This window comes from Petaurus breviceps, unplaced genomic scaffold, assembly GCF_028583685.1.
Source record: "Petaurus breviceps papuanus isolate PSGF00001 unplaced genomic scaffold, PetGlider_PUasm1.0 37, whole genome shotgun sequence".
Classification (NCBI taxonomy): Eukaryota; Metazoa; Chordata; class Mammalia; order Diprotodontia; family Petauridae; genus Petaurus; species Petaurus breviceps.
In genome coordinates this window covers 39,239,055-39,262,963 of record NW_027186296.1, presented here as the reverse complement: position 1 = coordinate 39,262,963, position 23,909 = coordinate 39,239,055, and the positions used below count along the sequence as shown (strand labels likewise).

Below are 23,909 nucleotides of genomic sequence, written 5' to 3'. Positions count from 1 at the left end.
ATTAGTTCTCTCCACAACATTGATGCCACACATTTCCCCTTGAAGACAAAGCCCATCCATGTGAATGATCATGCCAGACTCCTACACAGACACAATTACAAAGATCATCTGATAATCAGATAGCAACAGATCAACTTTAAGGAAAGCCCTATATCTACATGGCAGCAGCAACAATTATGATAAAGAAGGCCACTTCTTGAATCTGATGTTTTATTCAAAAATGACTATAGTAGCTGGCAAGATGACAGCTAAAAAAGTCCAAACAATTTGTTTTGATTAGAAATAAAGCAAAGAGGAGGATGGTAGCCTTGGCACCTTAACAAGTTTTAACCAAAAATAGATAAAAAATAATAAGCTTCTAGTACACAATTTGAATTGGCAGTATTTACAGCTAAAGCATTAAAAAAAACACCCCAAAACTCCACAAATTAATGTTCTCTTAAATGAAAAAAAAAAAAAGGGGCAGAATTTTTGGTAGCAAAATTTTCACAATTCTTAAAATAGGAGGCTTCAAAGATATTTCTTTAAATTCAAAAGCTAAAAGTCAAACCAAAAAAGATGCAGTTACACTGGCTTAGAGAGCTCACTGTTACCAGTAGTGCATTTTACAGAATAATCGGTCCTATTTCAGAAGCCCAGTGATAACTGGCTAACAACACAAAACCCTCCAGAAACCACACTCCAGAACAAAGAGGCAGATTGGAAGGCCCTGACTGTACCGGAAGCCTGGCTGATGGATTCACTGTCAAGATGCAAACAGCCCCCTATGGCTCTTCTTGACCACTGATGTTAAGGCCTCCTTTTTGTACTTCAAGTTCTTCGGCACTGACCATAGAGGGATCAATGGCTGCGTATTTCGTTCCTCGAAACTGCAGTAAATGGATCTGTAGAAACGCAGAAAGGAGCTACTTTAATGGTTGTATTATAGGGATTACTTTTTCGCATTTCTTAAAAAAAGATACTATTTACTCATGATCACATTTGATTCTACAAAAAAATTTTCCCAGAGGCGCTGATTTATAGTTTACAATTAAAGTGTTCAATGAGCAACAGCCTTAGGGTAGTCAGTTGCTTCAAAATATCAGAAAATTTAATTGTTTCCTCAAAACAATCCAATGCTTCCAATTCCTGGCCTCCACTTCCATGTTAGCGAGGCGTTAAAATGAGAAAAACAGCCTAATGTTTCAGAAGTCCCTGAGTTGGGACTTACCTGTACATAAAGGTTTACCTCAGCACTTCTGCAGAGGTAAGGAAAATTGCCTCCAGTTTTAAGATGTGCTCTCCTAGCATTTGGGTATAATTTGTACATTTCTTCTTTAGCTTCAGTTGAAAGGGCACTCTGGTCAAATACCTTTGAGAAAAAAGGAGAAAAGCTAAAAGTACAGTTGTATTTAATGAGGTCTCCTCAAATGATGAGAACTATGACAGGACCCTGCTGTTTGCCTCTGAAGCATTCTGCATTTCCGTCAAAGCAGCCTTCAAACTACATGTTCCATTTCTCATACAGGACATTCCATTTCCTGTCTTTGTGCAGGCTTTCGATGCCTGGAATTTTCTCTCTCGTTACCTCCTTTGGAATCACCAATTCCCTTCAAGGCTCAGCTCAAGTGCTACCTACTCGAAGAGCTCTCTCCTGATTTCTCCACTAATGAGTTATTATATGATTAGAATTATCTCTATTATTTCTACCCTTCCCTTGAAATAACTTATTTTACTTTGTAAAAATTTAGCTTGTACTCTTCTACGTACATGCTGTTTTCTATCAGGAGAATGAAAGCTCCTTGGGGGCAGGCAGGGACTAGTTTTTATCTTTATGTCCCCAGTGCCTGGCAAATTTTTGTTTGTTTTTTACAGATACTTGCTGAATGCTTTGTTCAAACTTAAAAGAGACTAGGTTAAGTCACTTTTTTTTTTTTAAAGTACTTTAGCTTTTTTTCCCCTGGTGTCAACCTTCAGTGTGCTCATAAAAATAAGCCATGGGCTACAAATTTGGTGGTGATTGTGTGGGCAGTAAGGCCAGAACCAGAGAATCACAGGTTCTGCCATGAAACGTCATTAATGCAAATTTCTTGCTGATGATGAATCCCTTTTATACTACCCTTAATAAGAAGCTATCTGTTCTTTGAACACTTCTAGTGACAGGGAACTTTTTACTTCATGAGTGAGTCTCTAAATTTCAGACAACTCTAACTGGTGCCAAGTTTTTTTCTCATACAGAATCTATCTCCCTGTAATTTCTATCCACTGGTCCTGTTTCTCTCGGGAGGAGTTACACAAAATTCAATTTACCTCAAATAAGAACCTCTGACTCAGAAATTTCACTACCAGCCATATAATCCAAGGAGGTGAGTGATAAAAAGAAAGTCCCATATGTAGCCCATATATATTGGCACTTTTTGGGGTAGTAAAGGAGTGAAAACAAAGTACAAAGTAGACAATAGCTATCAAACTGTGGTACATGAATATAACAGAATATTACTGTACTATAAGAAATCATGAATATGATTAATACAGATAATACAGAGATGAATATAGGTGTATATGAACTGATGAGAAATAAAGGAAACAGAACCAGGAATATAGTATATACATGACTACAATATATAAATAAAAAAATACTGAACTGAATGCTTCAAAATTATAATAACTAAGCTTTGCCTCAAAGAAAAGATATGAGAAGAGACTACCTCCCAGCTTTCTAGCAAAGGTCAGGGACAAAGGGTTTGGAAAAGAACATGTACTGTGGACTTTTTTTTTGACATGTGGATTAGTTTTGCTGATTTTTTTTAAAAATAATTTTATTATAAGGAATGGTTTTCTAAGTGAGGATTTAGGGAGGAATACAGTAGAAAATGCATGTTATAGAAAAACAGTATCAACAAAAATGTATTTTTTAAAAGTAGGGTATGTAAAAGATACTCTGCTAGGCACTGAAAATAAAAGGCCAAATTATCCATTGTATCTTGTATCTTCTGTGAGTCTCTTTACATAAACTGAACTACTGGCCATTGACACTCTAGCTCCTCATTCCATTAATTTTCACAAGCTCTGAGAAGAACACTTATCTCTGGCTCTCAAAATCCTTATCTTAATTCAAGGCTCAACTCCAGTGCCGCTTTTTCCTCTGATCTCTCCAGCTGTTAAAGAGTTTTCTCTATTCAGTTTTCCTTGAACTTTTCTCATTTGTGTTCCTATTATAACTCCTCCCTCCCACTCCCTGGAAAAATAAATGACTCTGTGTCCAAAGACTGTTTTGTTTTTGACTCTGCGTCCCCAACGTCTAGCATAGTATCTTGCACATAGAAAGACCTTAATATTTGTTGAATTGAATTATAGAGAAAAAATGGAGCAGACCTAGCAACTGCCTGGATAATAGGGGTCAAAGATGATGTTTAGTCTCTGGATCTCACTGACAAGAAGGATGACAGCATCCTCAGACCCATGCAGAGGTGTGGAGGTGGGGCAGGCAGGCTTGGGGAAAGAGATAGTGACAGCTGTCTGGACAGGCTGCGTTGGAGATACCAACGAGCAGGGAGACTGCACAGGTAGTGGCAATGTGGGCCTGGAGCTCTAGGGCTATAATAAAGATTTAGGAAATATCTCCATATAGGTGATAATTAAATACCCATGGGAGCTAATGAGAGCACCAAGAAAGAACAGGGGCAACAAGGTGGCGCAGTGAATAGAGCACCAGCTCTGAAGTCAGGAGGACCTGAGTTCAAATCCGGCCTCAGACACTTGACACTTACTAGCTGTGTGATCTTGGGCAAGTCATTTAACCCTGACTGCCCTGCCTCCCCCTCCAAAAAAAAAAAAAGAGAAGAGAAGAAGTCCCAGGATAGAGCTCCTTGGGAGAAGATCCACTGTTATAAGGTAGGAAATAGATGATGACCTAAGAAAGAAGGTGGTCAGACAGATGGCAGGAGTAGTAAGGCAGCAGTGCCATGGAAACCAAAGTAACAGAGCCTATCCTACTAGGTCTGGTAGGAAGGGAAGGCCAATCATGTGGTGCTGCAGAAGCCAAACAAGGTGAGGACTGAAAAAAGGCCACTGGAGTAAGTCAGAGATCACTGGTAATCTCAAAGAAAGCCACTTCAATCATATGGTAAAAGTCTAGAAGCCAGATTACAAGGCGTGGTGAGGAACTGGGATCTGGTGAGGGCAGTTTACTTTTTCCTAGAAATTTGGCAGTAAAGGTGTGTGTGGGGGAAGAATACAGTAGCTGGAGGGATTGCAGAAGAAATCAGAAGATAAGGAGAGACTTCAGAGTGGAGGAGTGATCAAAGGTTCAAGCTCTAGGAGGGGACAGGATCGAGGCCTCGGTAAAGAGAAGGTCCACCTCTTCCTCAGAGCCTAGAAGAAATTCAGAAAGAACATACACATAGCTTTGAGGCAGAGAAAGGAGTGAATTGCTCTGCTGAGGGAGGGGGAATGGGGCGGCCTGGGGTCTTGAGTTAGGAAGAAAAATGTTTCCAACAGCCACTGCAGAGACTGACAGAAAGTCAATCGGGGAAGGATAAAAAGATTGCTGTTGTATCAAGGTTAGATAGTATAAATCTGTAGTGCAGCCAGTCAGCAGAGCTGTATGACCCCCTCAAGCCCTGTTCAGCAGCGCCTGAATAGGAGCAAAGAAAAGGGGCAGAGGGTGTAATCCACAGCTGGGGTTTGGCATGAGTACCCACAGGACAAGAGGGTAGAAGACAGTGTACAGATGAAGAGGTCAACTATAGGATCACGGGAAGATAATCAGACTTCCCTTCCCAAATAAAGCAGAGTTTATAACCTGGGAGAAAAAGGAGGGGTACAGCTAACAGATGAGGACAAAGAATGGTTGTAGGAGAGAAGGGGATGATGGAAGATAGAGGGGAAGGTTAGGGCTCAGAATCATGGACTTGGGTTGTGGTGAGATCCCTGAGGTTGGCTATCATAAAGTAAAGATAAAAGAGAAGAGAGTTGAAGATATGCTGAAGAAATGAACAGTTTGACCCATTTCTAATATGCTAACACTTCATATATCTGAAGATAGTTATCATATTCTCCTTAACTTTTATCCAATATAAAAAGCCCTTCAATGATGCTTACAAAACATAGTTTCTAATCCCTCTCCATTTGTAATGGTAACGAAAATTTGAATCTCTTCCCTGCCCCTTAATAGGCCTAAAGGAATTTGAAGATCTTCCCTGCCCCACTAAGAGGCCAAATATAATCACATGGAGCCTGTGGTGGGAGGAGTTTGCTGAAGAGTGGAGCATAGCCCACAGGAAGCTGGGAGTCAGAGTAGTTAGAACTGGAGGGAGGAGAGGACACATCCAAGGAGACAGCTAGGCTTGTGTTTGCTTTCCCCCCTGCTGTGACAAGCTTGTGAGCATTTGTCTGTGGGAAGGCTAAAGGATGGTGTGGTTAGGCGTTATTAACTTCTTTGTTACTATGATGGATTTTACTTTCTGGTGTTGGGATTTGGTTTTCTGGTGTCTGAATAAATATTTTGCTTCTCTCTTTTATATGGAGAGTCTATTATACTTTGCAATTGAGAACTATGCCAACATATTCACAGTTGCCATCAACACTGTAAATACTGCATTGGTGCTATACCATTTTATTCTTTTTTCCATATGACGATCCTTCAGAGCTACCAAATCTTAAGTCATCTCTTACATTTTCAACCAATCCTTGAATGGCATGGTCTTCAGTCATCACCATGGGTGCTCTCCCTGGAACCTCTATACTTTATCAATGTCTTTAATGAAATGTGGTGCCCTTGAACTGAAAACAATGTTCTATATGTGGTCTGACCAGGACAGAGTATAGTGGGACTGTCAATGCCTGCATTGTGGGCACCTGGTCTCTTGTAATTTGAAGACGCCTTTTTTGTATTGGCAAGTAAGCAGGTACTTGGTACTTAGTAACTAATCAAACCTCTGTGAAAGAAACAGAAGGTATGAACCCCTGTTCCTGATGTAACAGGAAGGGGTTGGCTGAAACAGGAAGCTAATGTTGTATGTATATGAGAAAAGCCCCAGAGAGGCACAGTCAGAATTTCTTGGAGCACCATGGAGGCAGAAGCCGCTGCCGGGAGGAGACTGAAGAGGAGCCCAGCAACCCAGGAGCCCCCTCCCGCCCAGGCTGGATAAGGTGATTCTATTTTTTTGAATGAGCTGCAGAAGACTGAGGAAGCATGATCGAGATGAAGGACTTTTATCTGTTTGTGGCTTGTTTGAGCCTTGAATTCCCGGGAGTAGAAATTGTGAAGGATTTGAGATGGACTGGACTTCAGTGTGGAGCAAGACCTACCCAGACAGCTGGACAAGGACCTGGAAGCTGTCTGCCATTGAACCCAGGTGACTGGTGCATCCAGGTAGAAATCTGGAACCATGGAAGGAGATCCAGGGAATCTGAGAACAGCCCCAAGTTAAGATGAAAAGACCTCTCTGTGGGTACTGAGTAATGATGAAATTGTAGTTTACTAGTGACGTAGGGGTGGAGGGTTTGTGTATTTTCTAATGATTGTACTTAGTGATTAAGGATACTCAGTAATTGATTGCTGAGTGACTGAGTTAATTTAGTGTGCCCCATGAGAGGAAGACTTTGACTACTGTACTTTGAAATGATTGTTCTTTATTCTAAATATTGTGACCACTTTGGTGAAGACTATGTGGCCATTTTAATGATAAGCTGTTGTGAATTTTCTGTGATAAGTAGTAATATTGTGAATGCTGTACCTTGATTCTCTGTGAAATGTTTTGCTTTCATTTGTTATGGAATAAATAGGGTGTTCACATACTGTGTAATCAGAACCTTAAAAGCTGTTCACAGTAGCATTCTTCTGGAAAGCTGCTCATGCATGGCATTACACCTCTATACTACTATACCAATTAATTTCATCATAACCCTAGAGTTCAAAACGAACGAACAATTTAAGAACCCAAAACTCTGTGCTACCCATGATGCTATCATGAAAACTGCCACCTATGAGAGGCCTCAGGTGTGTTCTGGTCTTCTCTGGTCAGTAGTTTGGCCCTCCTGCCCTTACAGCTAAAGTACAATCTTGATTAGTAAGTGTAAATAAAATCTGGTAAGTCTGCTTCTGTCTTTTATATGGAGAGTCTATTTATTGCCAAAGCTGATGTTCTATTGACACAGCATTTAACAACACAGAGTGACCCTTCTATGCCAGGGAGAGACAACACGTAGGACTTCAGTGGAGAAGTCAAACTGACAATGGGGATATTTCCAGGACGAACCTAGGATAAGTAACCACAATCAAACTACTTCTGATTTTAAATATCCATAAAAAGCAAAGTTAGGATACTGAAAGGCAAGGAAAATTCTGAATAAAAAAGATACAAGGTTTCTACTTTTATGTGAATGAAGGTAAAATATCTACTTTAATAAAAAGAAAACTTACATCCATAATAGTCACAGGAATGTCCCGAATTTTATGAGGTTCCACATAAGAATTCTGACAGTTCAAGGTAAGCCTAGAAGCCAACTCACTTTGACTCAAACTTTCAAGCTGTAGGAGAAAACAAAGGTAAAGATTTATTTTTTAGTCGATATTTAAATCAACAGAGAAAGCCAGTGCTTCCACGGGCCTATCACCCAGAGGGTGTTCCAATAAATAACATGCTCAACACGAGAGAAAACAGACCTGGCCTTTTAGTCACCTGTACCAAGTCATCCAGACTTAGTTTTTCTCTCCAACAACTGTAAAGTTTCATTTCCCCATTCCAGTGATAGTTTAAAAAAAATACATAAATTGCAATAGGCATTTGACAGTTCTGAACTTCCAATTAATCCCTCAAATGCATGGCTGTAAATGATCAACCGAATTCATGATGTACATATAATGTCAGCAGATAATTCTTCAAGGTGACTGACAGTTTCCAAAAGACTATCTACTTGGTAAGTATTTAATAAAGCAGATGAACACAAAATGGTAGGACTGGACTATGAACCCATATCCTTTCACAATTATACAAAGAGAGCTGAGAACTAAGCAAAATGCTACACAGCTATAAAAGCAACCTACTTTGTACCTACAAGTACTTGAATGCAAAACCAGAGACCATTCAGGATGAAGGCCCCCAAGTGTGATGATACCTATGATGGACTGCAGTGGGGCACAATGAGCAATCCTTCATGAAGACTACTCTGAATGTCTGACTCATGGATGCTTCCCTCACACCCTAATAAAACGACTGTCACCTCCTTTCTTCTCTCCCTTCTCATCTAAGAGAATACTATCTTCCAGGCACTGAAAACCATAATTGTGAATGAAAACCAAAAACATTCAAAAACAATCCAAAGGAAGCAACACACAGAGACTTATCAGTGAACCTTTGGAGTTATGCAGGGACCTAAGTTTCTTTAATTTACATGCAATGTAATGAGCTATTTCTTGAAATTCACCACTGGCCAGGTCTCTGATCTGCAGATGAGTTAGTAATGACAAAAGAGGTGATAGTTAACTTCTATATAGTAGAAAACAACAAAGCATGGAATGAGAGACAGACTTCATAAATAATGAATTTTGAGCAATTTTGTAAGGCCTGTTCACATGTAAGAAAATGGTAAAGCTCCATAATCATCTTTTATATACATTAAATAAACAAAAAAACTCAAAACCCCCAGCTTGAGGAAGGCAGGGCCACAGGCAGAGAGGTGCATTCTATAGCAAAGAACATGCAGGTGAGACACCCCTTACCCTGTCAACCATGAAATCAATGGCATCTGCCATGACAGGATCCACAGGACCAGACGAAAAGTTTCCAAGTACTATTTTCTTGAGCATAAATGCTGGCATTAACCAAAAGCTGCAATGCACAGACACAAACTAAGTATTTTGAATATGCAAGTATATAACACCAATAGTATATATTCAATCAATCAAAAAGCAAGTATTAAGTGTATACCACGTGCTGGTCACTGTACTAGATACTGAGGATGGAAAGACAAAAATAAAAGTTCTTGCCTTCCAGGAGTTTGCATTCAATTAGGATGCCAACATTCACATCAATAACTATGCAAGATAAATACTAAGTGATTTTTGGAAGGGAGGCTCAGACAGTTGGGAGAATCTGGAACGGCCTCATGGAGAAGAAAGTGGTGCTTGCCTTAAGTAGCCTGCAGTCCATCCCTAGTAGGCCCTTCCCAGACTCTACTAGGATTTTACCATAAACAAGTCAGGAGGGATTCTCAGTTGCTTTCTAGGTTTTCTTTTGTGTTTCAAAGATTCTTCAGAGCTCTGGTTCTGAACAACAGTTCTAGGAAGTTACTGATTCTATGGGGTCCTTTTCCCCTGTAGTTATTAAGGTCAACTCTGCAGAATAAATGATTCTTGGGTATAGGATGTTTTCTTTTGCCTTCTGGGAAACAAACATCATATGTGCCTTCTTCTAGATCATGAAGGATGACAGTATGTTGTTTGTTACTAAACCATCATGTGAATATTTCAAAGAATTATGGGCAATAATTCAAAACACTTTAAAAAGGTAGAAAAGTTGATGATTTAACTTGAATACTAGTCTATAAAAATCATTAAAAGCTCAGCCTAATCCTTTCAAGTGAATGAGGTTCTCCCTTTGAAAATACTGTTGCTTTGGGAGATGGGTTAACCCTTTCAGGTTGTCAGATCACCATTTGTGAAACTGCTATTTCAAAGAAAATAAGCCTCCTGTCAGTCTGAAAAAATGCATTTCCCAAAGTAAGTAATCTTTGAATGTGAACATTTATGATAACCAAACATCCATTTAATGTTTTTAAACTAATTCTTTCTCACTTATGCTGCGAATCATTTACAAAAGTTACAAAATGGGTTTTGGTTGATGCTGAAATTGGGAAAATCTTGGGAGAAGAGTAATAGCCACTTATATTTAAATACTGCTTTCAGACTGACCAATCCTATTGTAGGGAGGTCTTGCAAATAGGATCATCCCCATTTTAGATTTGAGCTCTGAGGCGCAGGGGTCATGCAACTAGTTAAGTGGCAGTGCCCAGTCTCAAAACCAGGTCCTCTGGCTCCAAGACTCTTTCCACAGTATCATTCTGTGCCAGGGCCAATGTTATCCTTTCCAATAATAATCAAGTTCTTTCCTATTTGCACTTTAAAATACATGCCAACAGTGTTTTCCTCATTCATAAAGAAACCTGAAAACTAGGCCAATCACAAAGGTATGTTTAAGTCACTGGGTTTTAAAAAACTGTGTAGCCTAGCCTTACCAGCAAAAATACCACACACCTGCTCTTAAAGCAGAAGAAATAAGGAAAAACGACAAAACCTCATAATGGTCAGGAACTCAGGTGCTCACATTTATTGCAAGTAGCACTGTAAGCTACATCATATCTTGTGAAGAACAGTAAGACACTATGTACCAGGAAAAGCAAAACTATCCATCTTTTCTAAGTTGATCCTTCCAATATGAGGAACATGCCCCAAGGAAGTGATGTAACATAAAAGGAATAACTACAAAAAACAGAATTTTCACAGAGGCACAATTTATAACTGTGAAAACCTGGCAATAGTCTTTGGGCCCAAGGGAATAGCTAAGGAAATATAGGTCCATCAACACAATGGATACTATCTGGTTATCAGAAATGACAAGGTGAATTATTTGAACACATGGAAACAAGGAAATGTGTTTGTAAAGTGAGGGGAAAAGTGGAATCCAGGAGAGTCTATAAATGCTGGTTACAAGTGTATAAAAATGCATGTCATCAAAGTTTGGAAGAGAATCTAATGTTCATTAGGTTCTTTTTTTCCCTATAAAGTTTTCTTAAACTGTTCTTTTTTTTTTTTTTAAAGGGGGGGCAAACAGGGCGGCTAGGTAGCGCAGTGAGTAGAGCACCAGCCCTGGAGTCAGGAGGACCTGAGTTCAAATCCGACCTCAGACACTTAACACTTACTAGCCATGTGGACCTTGGGCAAGTCACTTAACCCCAAGTACCCCTAACAAAAAGCAAAAATAAAATAAAATAAAAGGCGCCGGGGGGGTGGGGGGGTGGGAAGGCATGACCATAGGCACCTAGGTGGTGTAGCTGATAGAGTGTCGAGACCTAGAATCAGGAATACTCAACTTCTTGAGTTCAAAGTTGGCTCCAGACACTTAATATCTGTGCGACCTTGAACAAATCACTTAATCCTTTTTGTCTCAGTTTCCTCATCTGTAAAATGAGCTGAAGAAGGAAATGGTAAACCACTACAGTATCTCTGCCAAGAAAACCCCAAATGGGGTCACAAAGAGTTGGACACAACTGAAAATAACTGAATAACAACAAAACAGCAACATGACTGTGAGATGCAATTATCTTTCCTCCTCCTCACTCCCCAAAAACTGTCTAGCATTTCAGTATTAAGTAGAATATCAGTTTTAGTTTAATTCTCTTACCTGTTTGCAGTCCAGGTCTGGTTAAAGATGGAAGTGTCACTGAAGGAATTACAGAGGATAAGGGAATGAACTCTGGGAGATTTGTGAGTGTATTCAGCAAACTTCTGCGCCAAAAAGCCTCCCAAAGAAGCCCCAAAAAGATGAACCTTAATTTGAATCAAATATAAATTACCAAAAAAACAGCAGTAAAACACCTGGAAACCCCATCCCAAATTTAATTTTGAAACAAAAATAAACAAAAGTTTATCAGCTGTAGCTATTCTCTTGCGACTTGAGATATCTAAACAGATAGGAAATGCAAGATGCTTTTTGTTTAGAATTGAGTATAGCTTTAAAAACAAATCTCAGCAAGAAATACAATGTAACCAAGTTATAATCCGGTTTAAAACAGCTACATGAAACACATATGTCTGGATCTTTGATTTCACTTGTGTGGGAAGTTGCATGTCAGGAAATACTCTCAGACAATATATATTGTGAACCGTGAGGCAACCTGAGGCACTAGGAGGTTAAGTGATTTACCCATACTCTCTCAATACTAGATAAACTAAAATTATATAATTTAAAAATTTGGGTGTACTAACTTTATCAAGTTGTAGATGGTCTAACAGTTTTCTGAATCCATCACAGAACTCAAGATGGTCCCAATAAACTGGATACTGCAGCTGTAATAAGAATTTTAAAATAAGCTATTTAATGTATTAAAACAATGAAACTAATCCATGTACATCTGGAAAATGTCTCAATATACAACAGAATTTATCATTTGACAATTTTTTTCTGACTGAAAATCTAAAATAATTAGATTTTAGTTTTTAGTTTAATGCTATAATTCATTTAAAAGCTTAATTCTGTGCTTAATAAAAATTAGAGCTAACATTACACTCTTTTGTAGAGGTGGGAGGCTATGTATGGAAAAACAGTTTTGCTGAACTGTTTTTTCTCTTTTTTTTCCTTTGTTACAAGTGAAGTCTCTTTGGGATAAAAGGGGGAAGGAATATACTTAGAGATAAAGATATAAAAACAAAAGACAGCAATAATTTTTTTTTAATTAGAGGTAACGATGTAGCTGGAACAAAAAAAGATTAAGTTGATGTTAACAGATAAACATGAGTTTCCTATTACTATATATGAATGACAATTGATCAATTTTAATCCTAAACACTCAAAAAACTGTGAGGGTAATAAGAGAAGAGAACCTTTCTTTGAAAAGAAATCATGATTCTGTTCAAATCAAACTTCCTTCTAGGTTGAGACTCAATAGAACTGAAAATAAAATCTATGTTAGGAAAAGGCATGAAAATAAATGAGGGTTGTAGCTACTTTTATGTAGCTTCCACTGTGTTTTCTTGCCACAACATATCTTTATGGAGTCTTTAAACAAAATCTTCCCTCTCTTCTTTTTGGTACCGAGTCATACTCTGTAATTTTATGCTAGTCTTTTTATCTGTGAAACTGACTACAGCATCACGGAACCAGGAACATTCTCAAATACTGTTCCCTTATGATGAAGAAAAGAGAAGAAATGAAAGTTATTAACTGCAGATTGTTGGGAGTGAGCAGTTCATCTCCAAATCTTTCTGCATGTAAACCCAGTCTGCATTGGTTGAATATTCTAAATTACTTATATTCATCTTGTCTTTTAACTGACATCAGGCTGAGGTGGCTTTTATATAATACATTCTTTTATTAAATTCCACAAAGAATTAGAATTTCTGCCATTTCGTGAAGAGGAGAAAAAGATTTGAACAGCTGAGCAATTAAAGAACCTGGGTTAGTGATGACCCAGAAATATTGTTTTGAAGTTAAAAAAACACAACCTATACAATTTCCTTTCTGGGAAATGAAAGAGAAAAGGTTTGTGCACAGGGTAGAGAATTCTGACCAAATAAATACTGAAAGTTCATCTAGCTAAAAGGATCAAAAGAGTCAAGTCAACAGCTAAACCCCAGAGAAGCTAGCTAACATATATCTATATATCCACATTATATAGCTAATACATACCTAATATATCTATAGCTAATAATGTCTAGCTTTTCATTTAGGCATAATTCCAAATAAAAGGACAAAAATTCAATCACAGACTGACATTTAGCAGATATGAGAAAAATTAAATGACTCGTACTATGCTTTTAGAGACCATATAAACATATGGTCATTTTCAGTTATCAGAATAGGGCAGATGGTTTTGATTTCGATTTGCTACTTGACATTGAAACTTTCTATACTTAATCTCAATGTCTGGAATATAGTCAGCTATGCAGCAAGAATTGGAAGGAGAAAGGAGGGGCCAAATTCACAGCTGTACTATAACTTCACAAAAGGTCATTTAAAACCCTACAATGAATTATCTCACTGTCTCTCCATTATCCAGAAAAGGGTTGAACAAAAGAGTCAATAAATTTAGAGAGACAAGCTTGTGCTGATATCAATCCCTATATGTCTTTGGAGCTATGATAATGTGACCTACAATCATATGTATATGATACATTTGAGTATACATGCTACTTCTATTCAAATAACTTGACAACTTTTTTATGCATTCAAAACAACTTCTCTATTACTGAAAAACCAACTGAAGCCTGGCTTTTATACTTGGCCTGAAATGATAGCAGAAAAAGAAAAACCTGGTCCTTTGAAGTAAGGTCAATAATACTCACTGCTATAACTCTGTAACCCCATCCAGTCAATGCCAAAATCTGCCGGAAAAACACATCTGCAGTTCCACTTACAGGGGGAAGAAATATGAGGGGACATCTGATACTTCTGGGGCCTGCATCATAGAGTGACCACACTTTACTATCATCATCATCTACTATAATCTGAAAAGAAGAAAAAAAATACAAAGACTCTTGTAATGAACTTAGTTTTTAAACAGCTCTTATTTTATAGAAATAGGATGTCACTGACAATATTAATATCATTGTCCTATTAAAAGGTAAAACTAGGGGATCCAAACCTTAAAGCCAAATTCTCATTTATAACAGCTAAGTCTCTTTTGTTTTCTTCTGTGTTAATGCCAATAACCAAGCTGTAGAAGATGGCTTTCTATTCCTCCAAAGAATAATATTATCCTTGAGTAGTGTTAACATTATCCAAGTTCCATTTCCATAAAGGCAATATGAAGAAATCTATTCTGTAAAATTGAATATGACATCTGTTCTGTAGCAAACTAGGTCTGGGTGGCCCTTTGTGTATATATATTTGCGGGGGATGAGGAAAGTGATAGAATAGAAAGGAGAGAAGGTAGGAATCACAGAATCCTTCACTGGTTTCAGCCTTGGAGTTGATTACAGTCAGCAGCCAGAAGAAGGGCCATTGCCACTATTATAAGAGGGCCTCTATTATAAAAACAGGCAGTTAACAGTTGGGGGAAAAGCACAAGAAGAAATCTGATAGTTTATGATGATGATGCCTCAGAAGCTATTTGAGATTTGCTCCTGGGAGAATCTCAAGGACAGGGAGGCCTCCTAATAGAAATGAACCACAGAGAGGAAGATGGGAGGGAGGATGGATTAACTTTTGTGACCTTGGAGCTTTCTCATAGAGGACCAAGGGGATACATTAGCCTAGAATTACAAATGGTCATTTATAAATTTATAATCAGTTGGGGGGTGGGTTGTTTGAAGGAAGTATTAGTACCAGCACTAGTCACAGGTTAAGGGGAGAAAGAGTTTACAATTCTGCTTGCTTGGTTCCCTTTTTTGTCTATTCTATATTTTGGCCTTGTTACCTTGGAAAAAGTACACAAATGGTTTTTGTAAGAATTCTGGGTAGGCCAGACCAGGAATTCCCTCTACAATATCCCTGACAAGAGGTCCTTCAGTTTCTGCTTGAAGAACTCCTTTGTTGTTTAAATAAAACTTCATCTTGCTTTTATTATTAAGAAGAAAAATTAAGAGTGGTGTGAAATTTCCCAAGGGCTAGAGCAACATCACTGAGCCAAAAGTACCAACTCAGCTTGTGCCAGAAAAACAAAGGAAAAGTTCATGCAAAAGGCCATACCAGACCAGGCCAGCTTTGCTTGGCCTTGCCCCTGACCTGGAAGGATAGCCGCTGTACTGATGGGAGTTAGATACCATAATCGTGCTTCTAGTCACATGCTCACATACTTTCCCTTTTCCAGCCTCAAGAACATTTTTTTAGAATAAACTCTTGCTCTCTTCTTCCACTGAAAATGAAGACTATTCCAAGGTACCTTGCAGAACATACTAATTATGGTCTAAAAGTTTAGGATCTTGAAGCATGTACTCTAGGAGATTTTTTCAGGAACACGAATTTAGGGGAGACAAAACAAGATGGTATGTACTAACATAAAAACCAAACCCCCAAATAGGGTCTTTCAAATAACCCATATTGTCTTATAACTATTTAAACTTTCACTTTCACTTCACCATTTTAGGAGGTATTTTCTAAAGAAGAAATAGAAAAAAATGTTAGAGAAAAAGACAACTAGAGGTGTTCATATTATCTACCGATGTTAAATGTCTATCAAATTCTTCAGCAAACTTATCATGAACTAAGTGCTCTGGTAACTGGAGATAATTATATCATTAAATCTAGTGTGCAGTACATAGCAGGTGTTTAACAAATGTTTATTTAATAATTTTATGGAATTCCTAAAATATTTAATTCAATTTAACAGACATTTATTAAAGCACCTACTATGTGCAAGGCCCTGAGCTAGAATCTGGGAATATAAAAATGAAGTCTCTTTTCAGAGGGAAAGATCATTTTAAATTGAAAAGACCAAGGAAATTGTACCTTAGCTAAGTCTGGAAGATAGATAAGCACTTGAAAAGGCAGAAATGGGAAGGGAGGAGCTCCAGGCATAGGGAATAGCCTGCATGAATGTACTGAGATAGCAGAGTACAGAACTGGTTCAGGAAACAGTTAATGGTCCAGGGCAGCTAGCAAAATGCAGTAGATGAAGAGGTATGCAGACTAATATAGAGCTGAAAAGGTATATTGGAGCCAGATTATGACAGGCCTTAAACGTTGGGTTAAAGAGATTGTACTTTATGGGCAAAAGGAAGTTAATAAACGAAGCACTAGTTGTTTCAAATTCCATCCTGTGCTTTTACACATACTCAGAAAAAGGGATGCAGACTTCTGGAAAGATGTACCATAGGCCTGACTTTTTTTTTCTTCTAGTGGGCTTGAGCGAGGTCTGGTGGGTGAAGAAATAAGGATGTCTACATTGCCATTCAAAGGCGAGGAGGGTTGGAAATCAGCAGCTTGAATACAATAAGGAAGGGACAGAGTGCCTTCTAAAGTTATTTGCCATGTACCAATGAAATCTGTAGATTGACAAATTAGAGAAATATGCCTCTGACTTTCAGTATGGAAAATTATTTTTTAATTATTGTAAACTTGTGTCATCTTCACTGCTATTTGATGTGACAAAAATACCCCCTAACTTTGTGAATATCATTTTTCCTACAATAAAGGCATATTATATGCACAGTAAAAAACTTAAGTATATAGTATGTTGACAACTCTGTGAAAGTTTCAACTTTGATGATACTTTGTAATTAAAGAGGCCCTTTTCTCCAATATGATCACCCAACTGTTTTTAAAAGATTATTTTTGGGACCGCAAATCAATACCTAAACAATTTTTTAAAGAGTCTGAGGCTTTTAAATCATCATAGTCAAAGGTCTCCCAAAAGAGGAATACATTGGTTTTGGTGGACAAATATGACACTCCATTTTGCTGATATTCTACTTTAGTGAAAAAAAAAAAATGTACCATTTAACAATATGTAAAAAACAGGAAGTAGTTTTGACCCAAAGTACTATTTAACAATCTGGGGAATAGGCAAGTGCTTTATAACAGATTTTTACTATACTTTCCAGAATTCTGATGATGATCCACATCTTCCATATTAAAAAATACAGCAGCGCACAAGCAACTATTTAAAATAACCAAATTCTATTTGCATGAACGTGTCATCTGATTAGAGAAGCATGAGTGCAGCAAGGGGCTGACTACCAAAAAATGTGCTTAGAATATAAAGAGGCCAGTTATCCGCACTTTCAATCTGCATTTAACCTCAAAATATAACCGTACTTCACAGATTATGTAACTTTTCTGCTGAACAATAAAACCACAGTACTTAGCAAGAATGGAAATGAGGCTGGCTACACTGGCATGGTGTCCAAATCACAAAAACAAACCTGGACTTTGTAAATATTCAATTCAATAGATAATTATTAAATGCCTTCTATATACAGAGCATCATTCTAGGAATGAGGGAGAGGGGGAAAGATACAAAAGAGATATAGCAAAACTACACATACCTTTTTAAGGGGAACTGTACTCCTGAACCAGTTATAATCAGGAGAGACTTTAATCTCTCCCATGATTTGCTAAAACAGCTGTTAACCCTGAAATAAAAATATGTGATGTTTTATACCAAGAATTCACATTTATACAAAAACTAAACACAAACACTATTACTATTCACATAAATAATGCTTTAGGCAAGAGGATGAGAGTTATTCTATCTTTTTAATACACTTTTTCCCCCTAAAGAACACACTGCTGTCTAATTTCAATGTATCATAACAATGACAGAGATAGAAGGTGCCTTAGAAATTATCTGGTCACAGGATTTCCAACTGGAAGGGATCTTAAGAGATTATCTATTACAATTTCCTCATTTTTCCAGATAAGGAAAGTGACACTCCAAGAGGCTCAGTGATTTTTTTCAAGGTCATACAACTAATTAGTGGCAAGACTAGGGCTAGAAGCCAGTCTCCTGACTTCCAGTTAACATGTTGCCTTTCTAATTTTAATGATTCAGTATAAGGTAAACAATTGACAAAAAGTATTTTAAAATTAATTTTAATAAATAGTAACTGTGGGATTGTCTTTATCAGCTACCATAAATCTGCTTTTTAATATAGTACCCAGATCAGAGGTGTCTAAATGGTAGCCTATATAGTCACCTATGACCCTCCAGAGTTTCATGTTACTTGAAAGAAACACATTATAGAGTCACAGATTCAGAGACAGAAGAGGACAGACACCATAGTGGTGACCTAGTTGAACCCCTGCATTTTAAAGATGACAAAACTGAGGCCCAGGGAAGGTAAGTGGCTTGCATAAGGTCACACAATAATGTCAATGGCAGGATTTAAACCCAGAACCTGACTTTGAATCCACTGTCCTTTCTTCTGTATAATGTTGCTTTGTACATATGGTGAAAAGTGCTATCATATAAACTACTGCCCCATATTCTTCAAGAAATTTTGAGTCCTTAACCTTAGTGGCATCCCTCTGAAATTACCCCCAATTTATTTTGTACATTGTTTGTACCTAGTTGTTGCATATTGTCACCCCATTAGATTGTTGGCTCCTGGAGGGCAGGACCTGTTTTCTGCCTTTCTTTGTATTCCCAGGGCTCGACAAAATATTTGGCACATGGTAAGCAATCTAGTTAACTGAATGTTTAATATTATGATTAAAAGTTGTACCAGGTACTCTGGGAGGTCAAACATGACATCATAGCAGACCCATGAGACTACTACCAAACTAGCAAAAGAGAAACATTATTTAAAATTATGCGTCCTTTTTTCACTAAAGAAGTCCTACTCTGCTGCCTCATGGTGGTATGAGATCTCCAAAGTCATGTTAGGGGAGTGTCATCTCTGTTAGGTACTAGTGAGCTGGAAAGACTGAGTAGAGGTCTGGTGAAAGATTCTGATTCTCATCTATAGGACAAATCTGGCTAAATTCAGAGAGGATCATGCCAACCATTTAGCGATGAACTTTTCTGACCACAGAAATTCACCAAAACTATCTTCACTAAGGCATGGAAGGGCTATAATCTGTGTAGTAGAGAGATTAATCACACCTAAAGAATTGTATATCCTATGAAATACTGAAATAAATTTGTATCAGTGAGATTTGTAAGTCCTGGCTTTACAGTTATGTGACCTGGATAAGTAACTTCACCTCTCTGAGGGTTAGTTTTCTCATTTGTAATATGTCAGACTGCATGATTTCTAAGGCCCCTTCCACAACTATTCTATGATATATGGTCGGGTTAGCCAGCCTTGACTTAAGACAATATTCTTATTTATTAGTCCACAATGAAACCTGAAAATAGTTACTGGTTTTATGTTCTAATTAATTAGCAAAAACTTTCACCATGTTCATTAGCTGCAAGAAGTTTCAGATACAATCATGGGAAGCATTCTAGTTAAATTGAGTAGTCACACCTGCACAATTATGTAACCCAATAATCAAGAGAGTTTGCAAATAACTATTTTCCTCTACTATGTTCTCCAACTCCATAAATCAACTAAGAATCTGGAAAGATGAGTCTTGTAGCTTGTGGGGTCTTCGGACTGTGGGGAGCCTAGATCTGGGCAACTTGCTACACTTCAAACATAAGTGGAAATTCTTCCCAACCCAAATCTGTAACTACAAAGTGGCCCATAACCAGCCTGCCTTTAAGAAAAACAGGGCACTAGCACAGTTTCCTCAAATCATATGCTATGTCAGATAACTAAGTGTTACTTTAGGGTTCTATCAACAAACTGTATATGACTCAAAAGGTTATTAAAGTTCGATATTCTTATAGTAACATTTCATTATTAATCCAGACACTTGCCTACCATTTCAATTTGATCTCAAGGTGTACAATTAGGTCAGGACATGAATGATTTTGCAAAAACAAAAAACCCAACGACGTTATCTCATGCAGAAATGTGGCCATTAAAAATTTGTACTAAGCAAAAGAAATTTCATTCTTTTTTGGATTCACTTCTAATTTTCTTAAGACTGCATATTTATAGGTTAAAAAAATCCATCTCTATTCCCACTCCCCAACTACAATCTTTATTTTTTGGACTAGTCATTTGATCAAAATTTAAGCATCTGGTATACTAACTGGAAATATTTTTACCTCGATGGACTCAAGTTACTGTCATTTAAAAATAAATCTACTTAGCTTACAATGAAATTTAAAGTTCCATTAATAAATTACATTACAAGAAATAAATTGTCTTTTCTGAGAAGGCAACATTCTAATCTTACTTAGGAAAGGAAAACTACTTATTAGATTTATAAAACTGATTTTAGATAATAAGATAGTAGACAATAAGACGAACAAATGAGCTTTCCTAATCACCAAACTGAGAGCAAAATGAACTCAAGTTTGCAACCGCAAAGTGTGGAACTGCAAAGACACAAAAGGCAGAAATATATATACATATACATATATATATACACACACACACAGACATTACATCCATCAACTTTTCCCATAGCATATCATAATCATATCTATATCTATATCATAACAAAAGAGGTTTCTTACCAATTTTTCTTGGTAATGTAGAAAAATTTATTTCACTTTAAACTATAGACTCTCTAGACTTAATGATTCCCTGGACAGGGACTAAATTACTGCTCAAGACAAGTAATGTTTAACACTTGTGCTGGTTTGGCAATATGAAAAGTAAAAAAGATACCAGTGTTGACTGAGCAACTGACTGCTTAGTGAAAAAGCCTCACAGCTGGGAAATGAAAACAGCTGGGAACTACCAGGGTGAAAAAGGAGTCTGTTCTCATGGATCCCTTTCATCCCTTTAGGGAGGGTTTAAATTTTCCAGTTCACATAAGGGATAACGTATGAGGCAAAGAAAGCTTAAGAGTCTAACCAAGTTGGTTAGGTTTAATCAGCAAAGAGTACAAATTACAACATGGTTAAATTTAAGACAACTTGGGGGGGGGGGGGAGCTTTTGTAGATTTTGGTAAGTAATGCACTGCATTTTGGCACCAACCCTACTTAGTATATCTTTTATGTCTGTGTAAACATCAAAGCATATCTGTTTGTTTAATCCCAGATTCCTCTGATACCTACACCTTAACAATATTTGGCATTTGTAAGAGGTTTCAGGATGATGAGCACCTGTCTCATGGAATCCAAATAATGGTTATCAGCTTATATGCAGTGAAATGTCACTTTCCTCATTTATAATAAGTCCCTTATCCTAATCTATAGTCTCTCTATGACTACACCTCATGAATAAATACTGTATGTGTAACTAACAATAACAGCAATAATCATATTAATAAGTCTCATTGCTTTAGGGGGACTCCCGGCAGGCCTGCAAATCTAACCAGACCAAAGTAAATGGGCCAGTTATTCTATCCTGGGTCAAATTTCCCCCCACTTTTCAGTAAATACATTTTAACATCTGCCAAAACTTATAACCAGAAAACTGACTACCTTAAATCTCTTCTGCAGCAATTTAAGGCCATTTCCTCTTGTTCTTTGGCTCGGTGGAGTCAGAGAATGGATGGCGTAATAACCTCAAAGACTTTGGAAACAGCTAAGTTACTTCTCAGTCTTTTAGGATTACTTGAATTTTGTGTCTCTAGGAGTAGGAAGTATCCAAAATAGAGGCAAATTAGCAAGGTAACGTGCATTTCTATGGATACTAAAAAAAAAAAAAACCTTCCTGGGAAAAAAAATGCACGGAGGTGATTTTTTACAGACGATTTCTGCTGCATTAGTCAAATCCCACTTGGCCCAAGCCCAGCCCTACTACGGAGATGAAGAGTCGAAGTGGAGGCTGTGGAGTGCCCGTTGCCGGGGTGAAGGCACCTCTAGCCTGGTGTCTCTAGAAATCAACAGCAGAGAGAGGGGAAAGACGCCCGAGCTACTCAAGCGCGCAACTGTGAGACACCCGCAGACTCCCACCGGGGGACGTGTCTGCACGCACGGGACCTACATACAGCATCACCCGGCATCGACAGCATCACCCTGGCATCGAGTTTTTGTTCGTTTTGGGTCTGGACCTGTGAAATTCCTGCTACCAACGCAGTCCAGCAACTTACGGTCTTAGAGCTGCATGGGCCACACACTGGTTAAATGACTTGCCCATGGTCCCAGAGCCAGCGAGTGTCAGAAGCGGGACTCGAACCTGGCTCCTCCGGACTCCAAGGCGGGTTCTCTGGCACTGCGGCCCGCGTGCCTGCCCCGGGCTCCCCAGTCCGAGCCCCGCAGCGGGGGACGCGCCCCCCGCACCGTCACACAGCCACTCCCACGCCCGTACCCCCGGCCACACCTCCCGCAGCCCGAGGCCCCTCACCTGCCGCAGGCCGGCCCCCACTTCCCTTCCCAGCCCCGGCCTCTCGTGGGGAGCCGCCGGGGGCCCAGGCCGCGGATCCGTCTCGGCGTCCGTACCGGAGGCCGAGCCGACAGGCAGGGCGGGAGGAGGAGGGGCCGCCTCCGGGGGTGGAGCGCGCAGCCGTGCGGGGCCGGGCCGCGCTCCGCTCAGCGCCCAACAGTCCCGGGCCACCCGGCCGCACCGCTTCCGGGGGCGGTGACGTCACGTGAGGCGGAAGTCCGCGCGGGGCGGCTCTGGTCTCCATAACTACGGAGACAGCGGTGGGATGCTCTCAGATCCGCGGGCCGGTCGGGCCCTGCCCCAGGCGCGAGAGAGACCGGCGAGTTCGGGATCCCCTGACACGTGGGAGCATCGGAGTGGGCTCCTCGGCCACACTCTGGTCTCAAGCTGGGGCAGCTGCCCGGGATCGCTCGTGCGGGCTGCCCGCAGCTGTCAGTCTAGTCACTCAAACTAACCTCGGTCTAGGCCGCAGGAGGCCCGGTCCTCGAAGCACTCCTTCGCGTCTTCCAGTTTTCCCCGCACCACCCACTCCCCACTGTGTTTGACAGTGAGTGTTTAAAAGATGCCCTGTAGGAATAAGGGTCAAAGAAGCACCTTAGAGGTCTAGTCCACCCTCCCCCTCATTATGCTGATGACAAAACTGGGTCCTGTAAGTAAGTGACCAAGCCAAGATAAAGTGGCAAGTAGCTAAAGCAGCATCTGAGCCTCACACCCCCTAACCCTGACTCCAGATCTATCACTCTTTCCACTGTACCCCTCTATCTAAAAATATGGCCAAGTAGCAGTCAGGATTTGAAGCCAAGCCTTCCTGACTCCAAGTCCAGTGCCTTATCCAGATCTTTGAAGTGAAGGGCCAATCAAAGAGGACAAAAAGGCACCATGGGCCCTGAAATATTTGCAACAATACATTTTGTAACAGCAAAGAAGTGGAAACAAACCAGACACCCATCAACTGAAGAACTGTTAAACAAGTTCTGAACTCTCTGGAAGTGTGACTTCAGACATCATCATTCAACTGAAATGGGTCTCCCCCAAATTACCAAGGGTTTCGACTGCCAAATCGAATGGTCTTCTCTCGGTCCTCATTCTCTTTGACCTCTCTGCAGCCTCTGACTTCACTGTGACCACCCTCTTTTCCTTGACAATCTTTGACAGTCTGTCTCCTGTCTCTCTCCTGACACTGCTTTCCCTCTCTGACCGCTCCATCTCACCCTTCATAACTGTCCCTTCTACCTTTTCTGGTTTTTTATACCTTACTCTCCACCTGGAATGCTTCCATCAAGTGACACAGGCCTCCTTGCTGTTCCTTGTATGGATACTCCATCTCCTGACTATGCATTTTCACTAGCTATCTGCCCCCCCCCCCCCCCCCCC

At 39.3% G+C, this 23,909-nt stretch overlaps 1 protein-coding gene across 4 annotated transcripts; it reads right to left on the bottom strand.

Annotated features, from left to right (window-relative positions):
- Nucleotides 1-193: 193 nt before the first annotated feature.
- On the bottom strand, nt 194-22,666 carry SPG21 (SPG21 abhydrolase domain containing, maspardin). Of its 4 annotated transcripts, XM_069098309.1 has the most exons (10): nt 22,497-22,666; nt 21,632-21,779; nt 17,687-17,773; nt 14,045-14,206; nt 11,969-12,049; nt 11,385-11,530; nt 8,705-8,813; nt 7,406-7,513; nt 1,211-1,351; nt 194-884 (listed from the first exon to the last, which is right to left on the bottom strand). In XM_069098309.1, the coding sequence occupies exons 3-10, from the start codon at nt 17,747-17,749 to the stop codon at nt 765-767; spliced, it is 930 nt and encodes a 309-aa protein (XP_068954410.1). In that variant the 5' UTR covers nt 17,750-17,773; nt 21,632-21,779; nt 22,497-22,666; the 3' UTR covers nt 194-764. The 4 variants fall into 4 exon arrangements, with proteins under 4 accessions (XP_068954410.1, XP_068954409.1, XP_068954412.1 ...); XM_069098308.1 differs by lacking the exon at nt 21,632-21,779; XM_069098311.1 differs by lacking the exons at nt 21,632-21,779; nt 22,497-22,666 and adding an exon at nt 22,243-22,397.
- Between the last annotated feature and the right edge of the window lie 1,243 nt (nt 22,667-23,909).

Coding starts and splice junctions, on each gene's coding strand:
- SPG21 (XM_069098309.1), bottom strand. CDS start 17,749: ATGGGAGAGATTAAAGTCTCTCCTGATTATAACTGGTTCAGGAGTACA. Junction 11,531..11,968: donor ACCATCTACAACTTGATAAA/GTTAGTACACCC, acceptor ATTCAAATTAAG/GTTCATCTTTTTGGGGCTTC. Junction 8,814..11,384: donor CAGACCTGGACTGCAAACAG/GTAAGAGAATTA, acceptor TGTGCATTGCAG/CTTTTGGTTAATGCCAGCAT.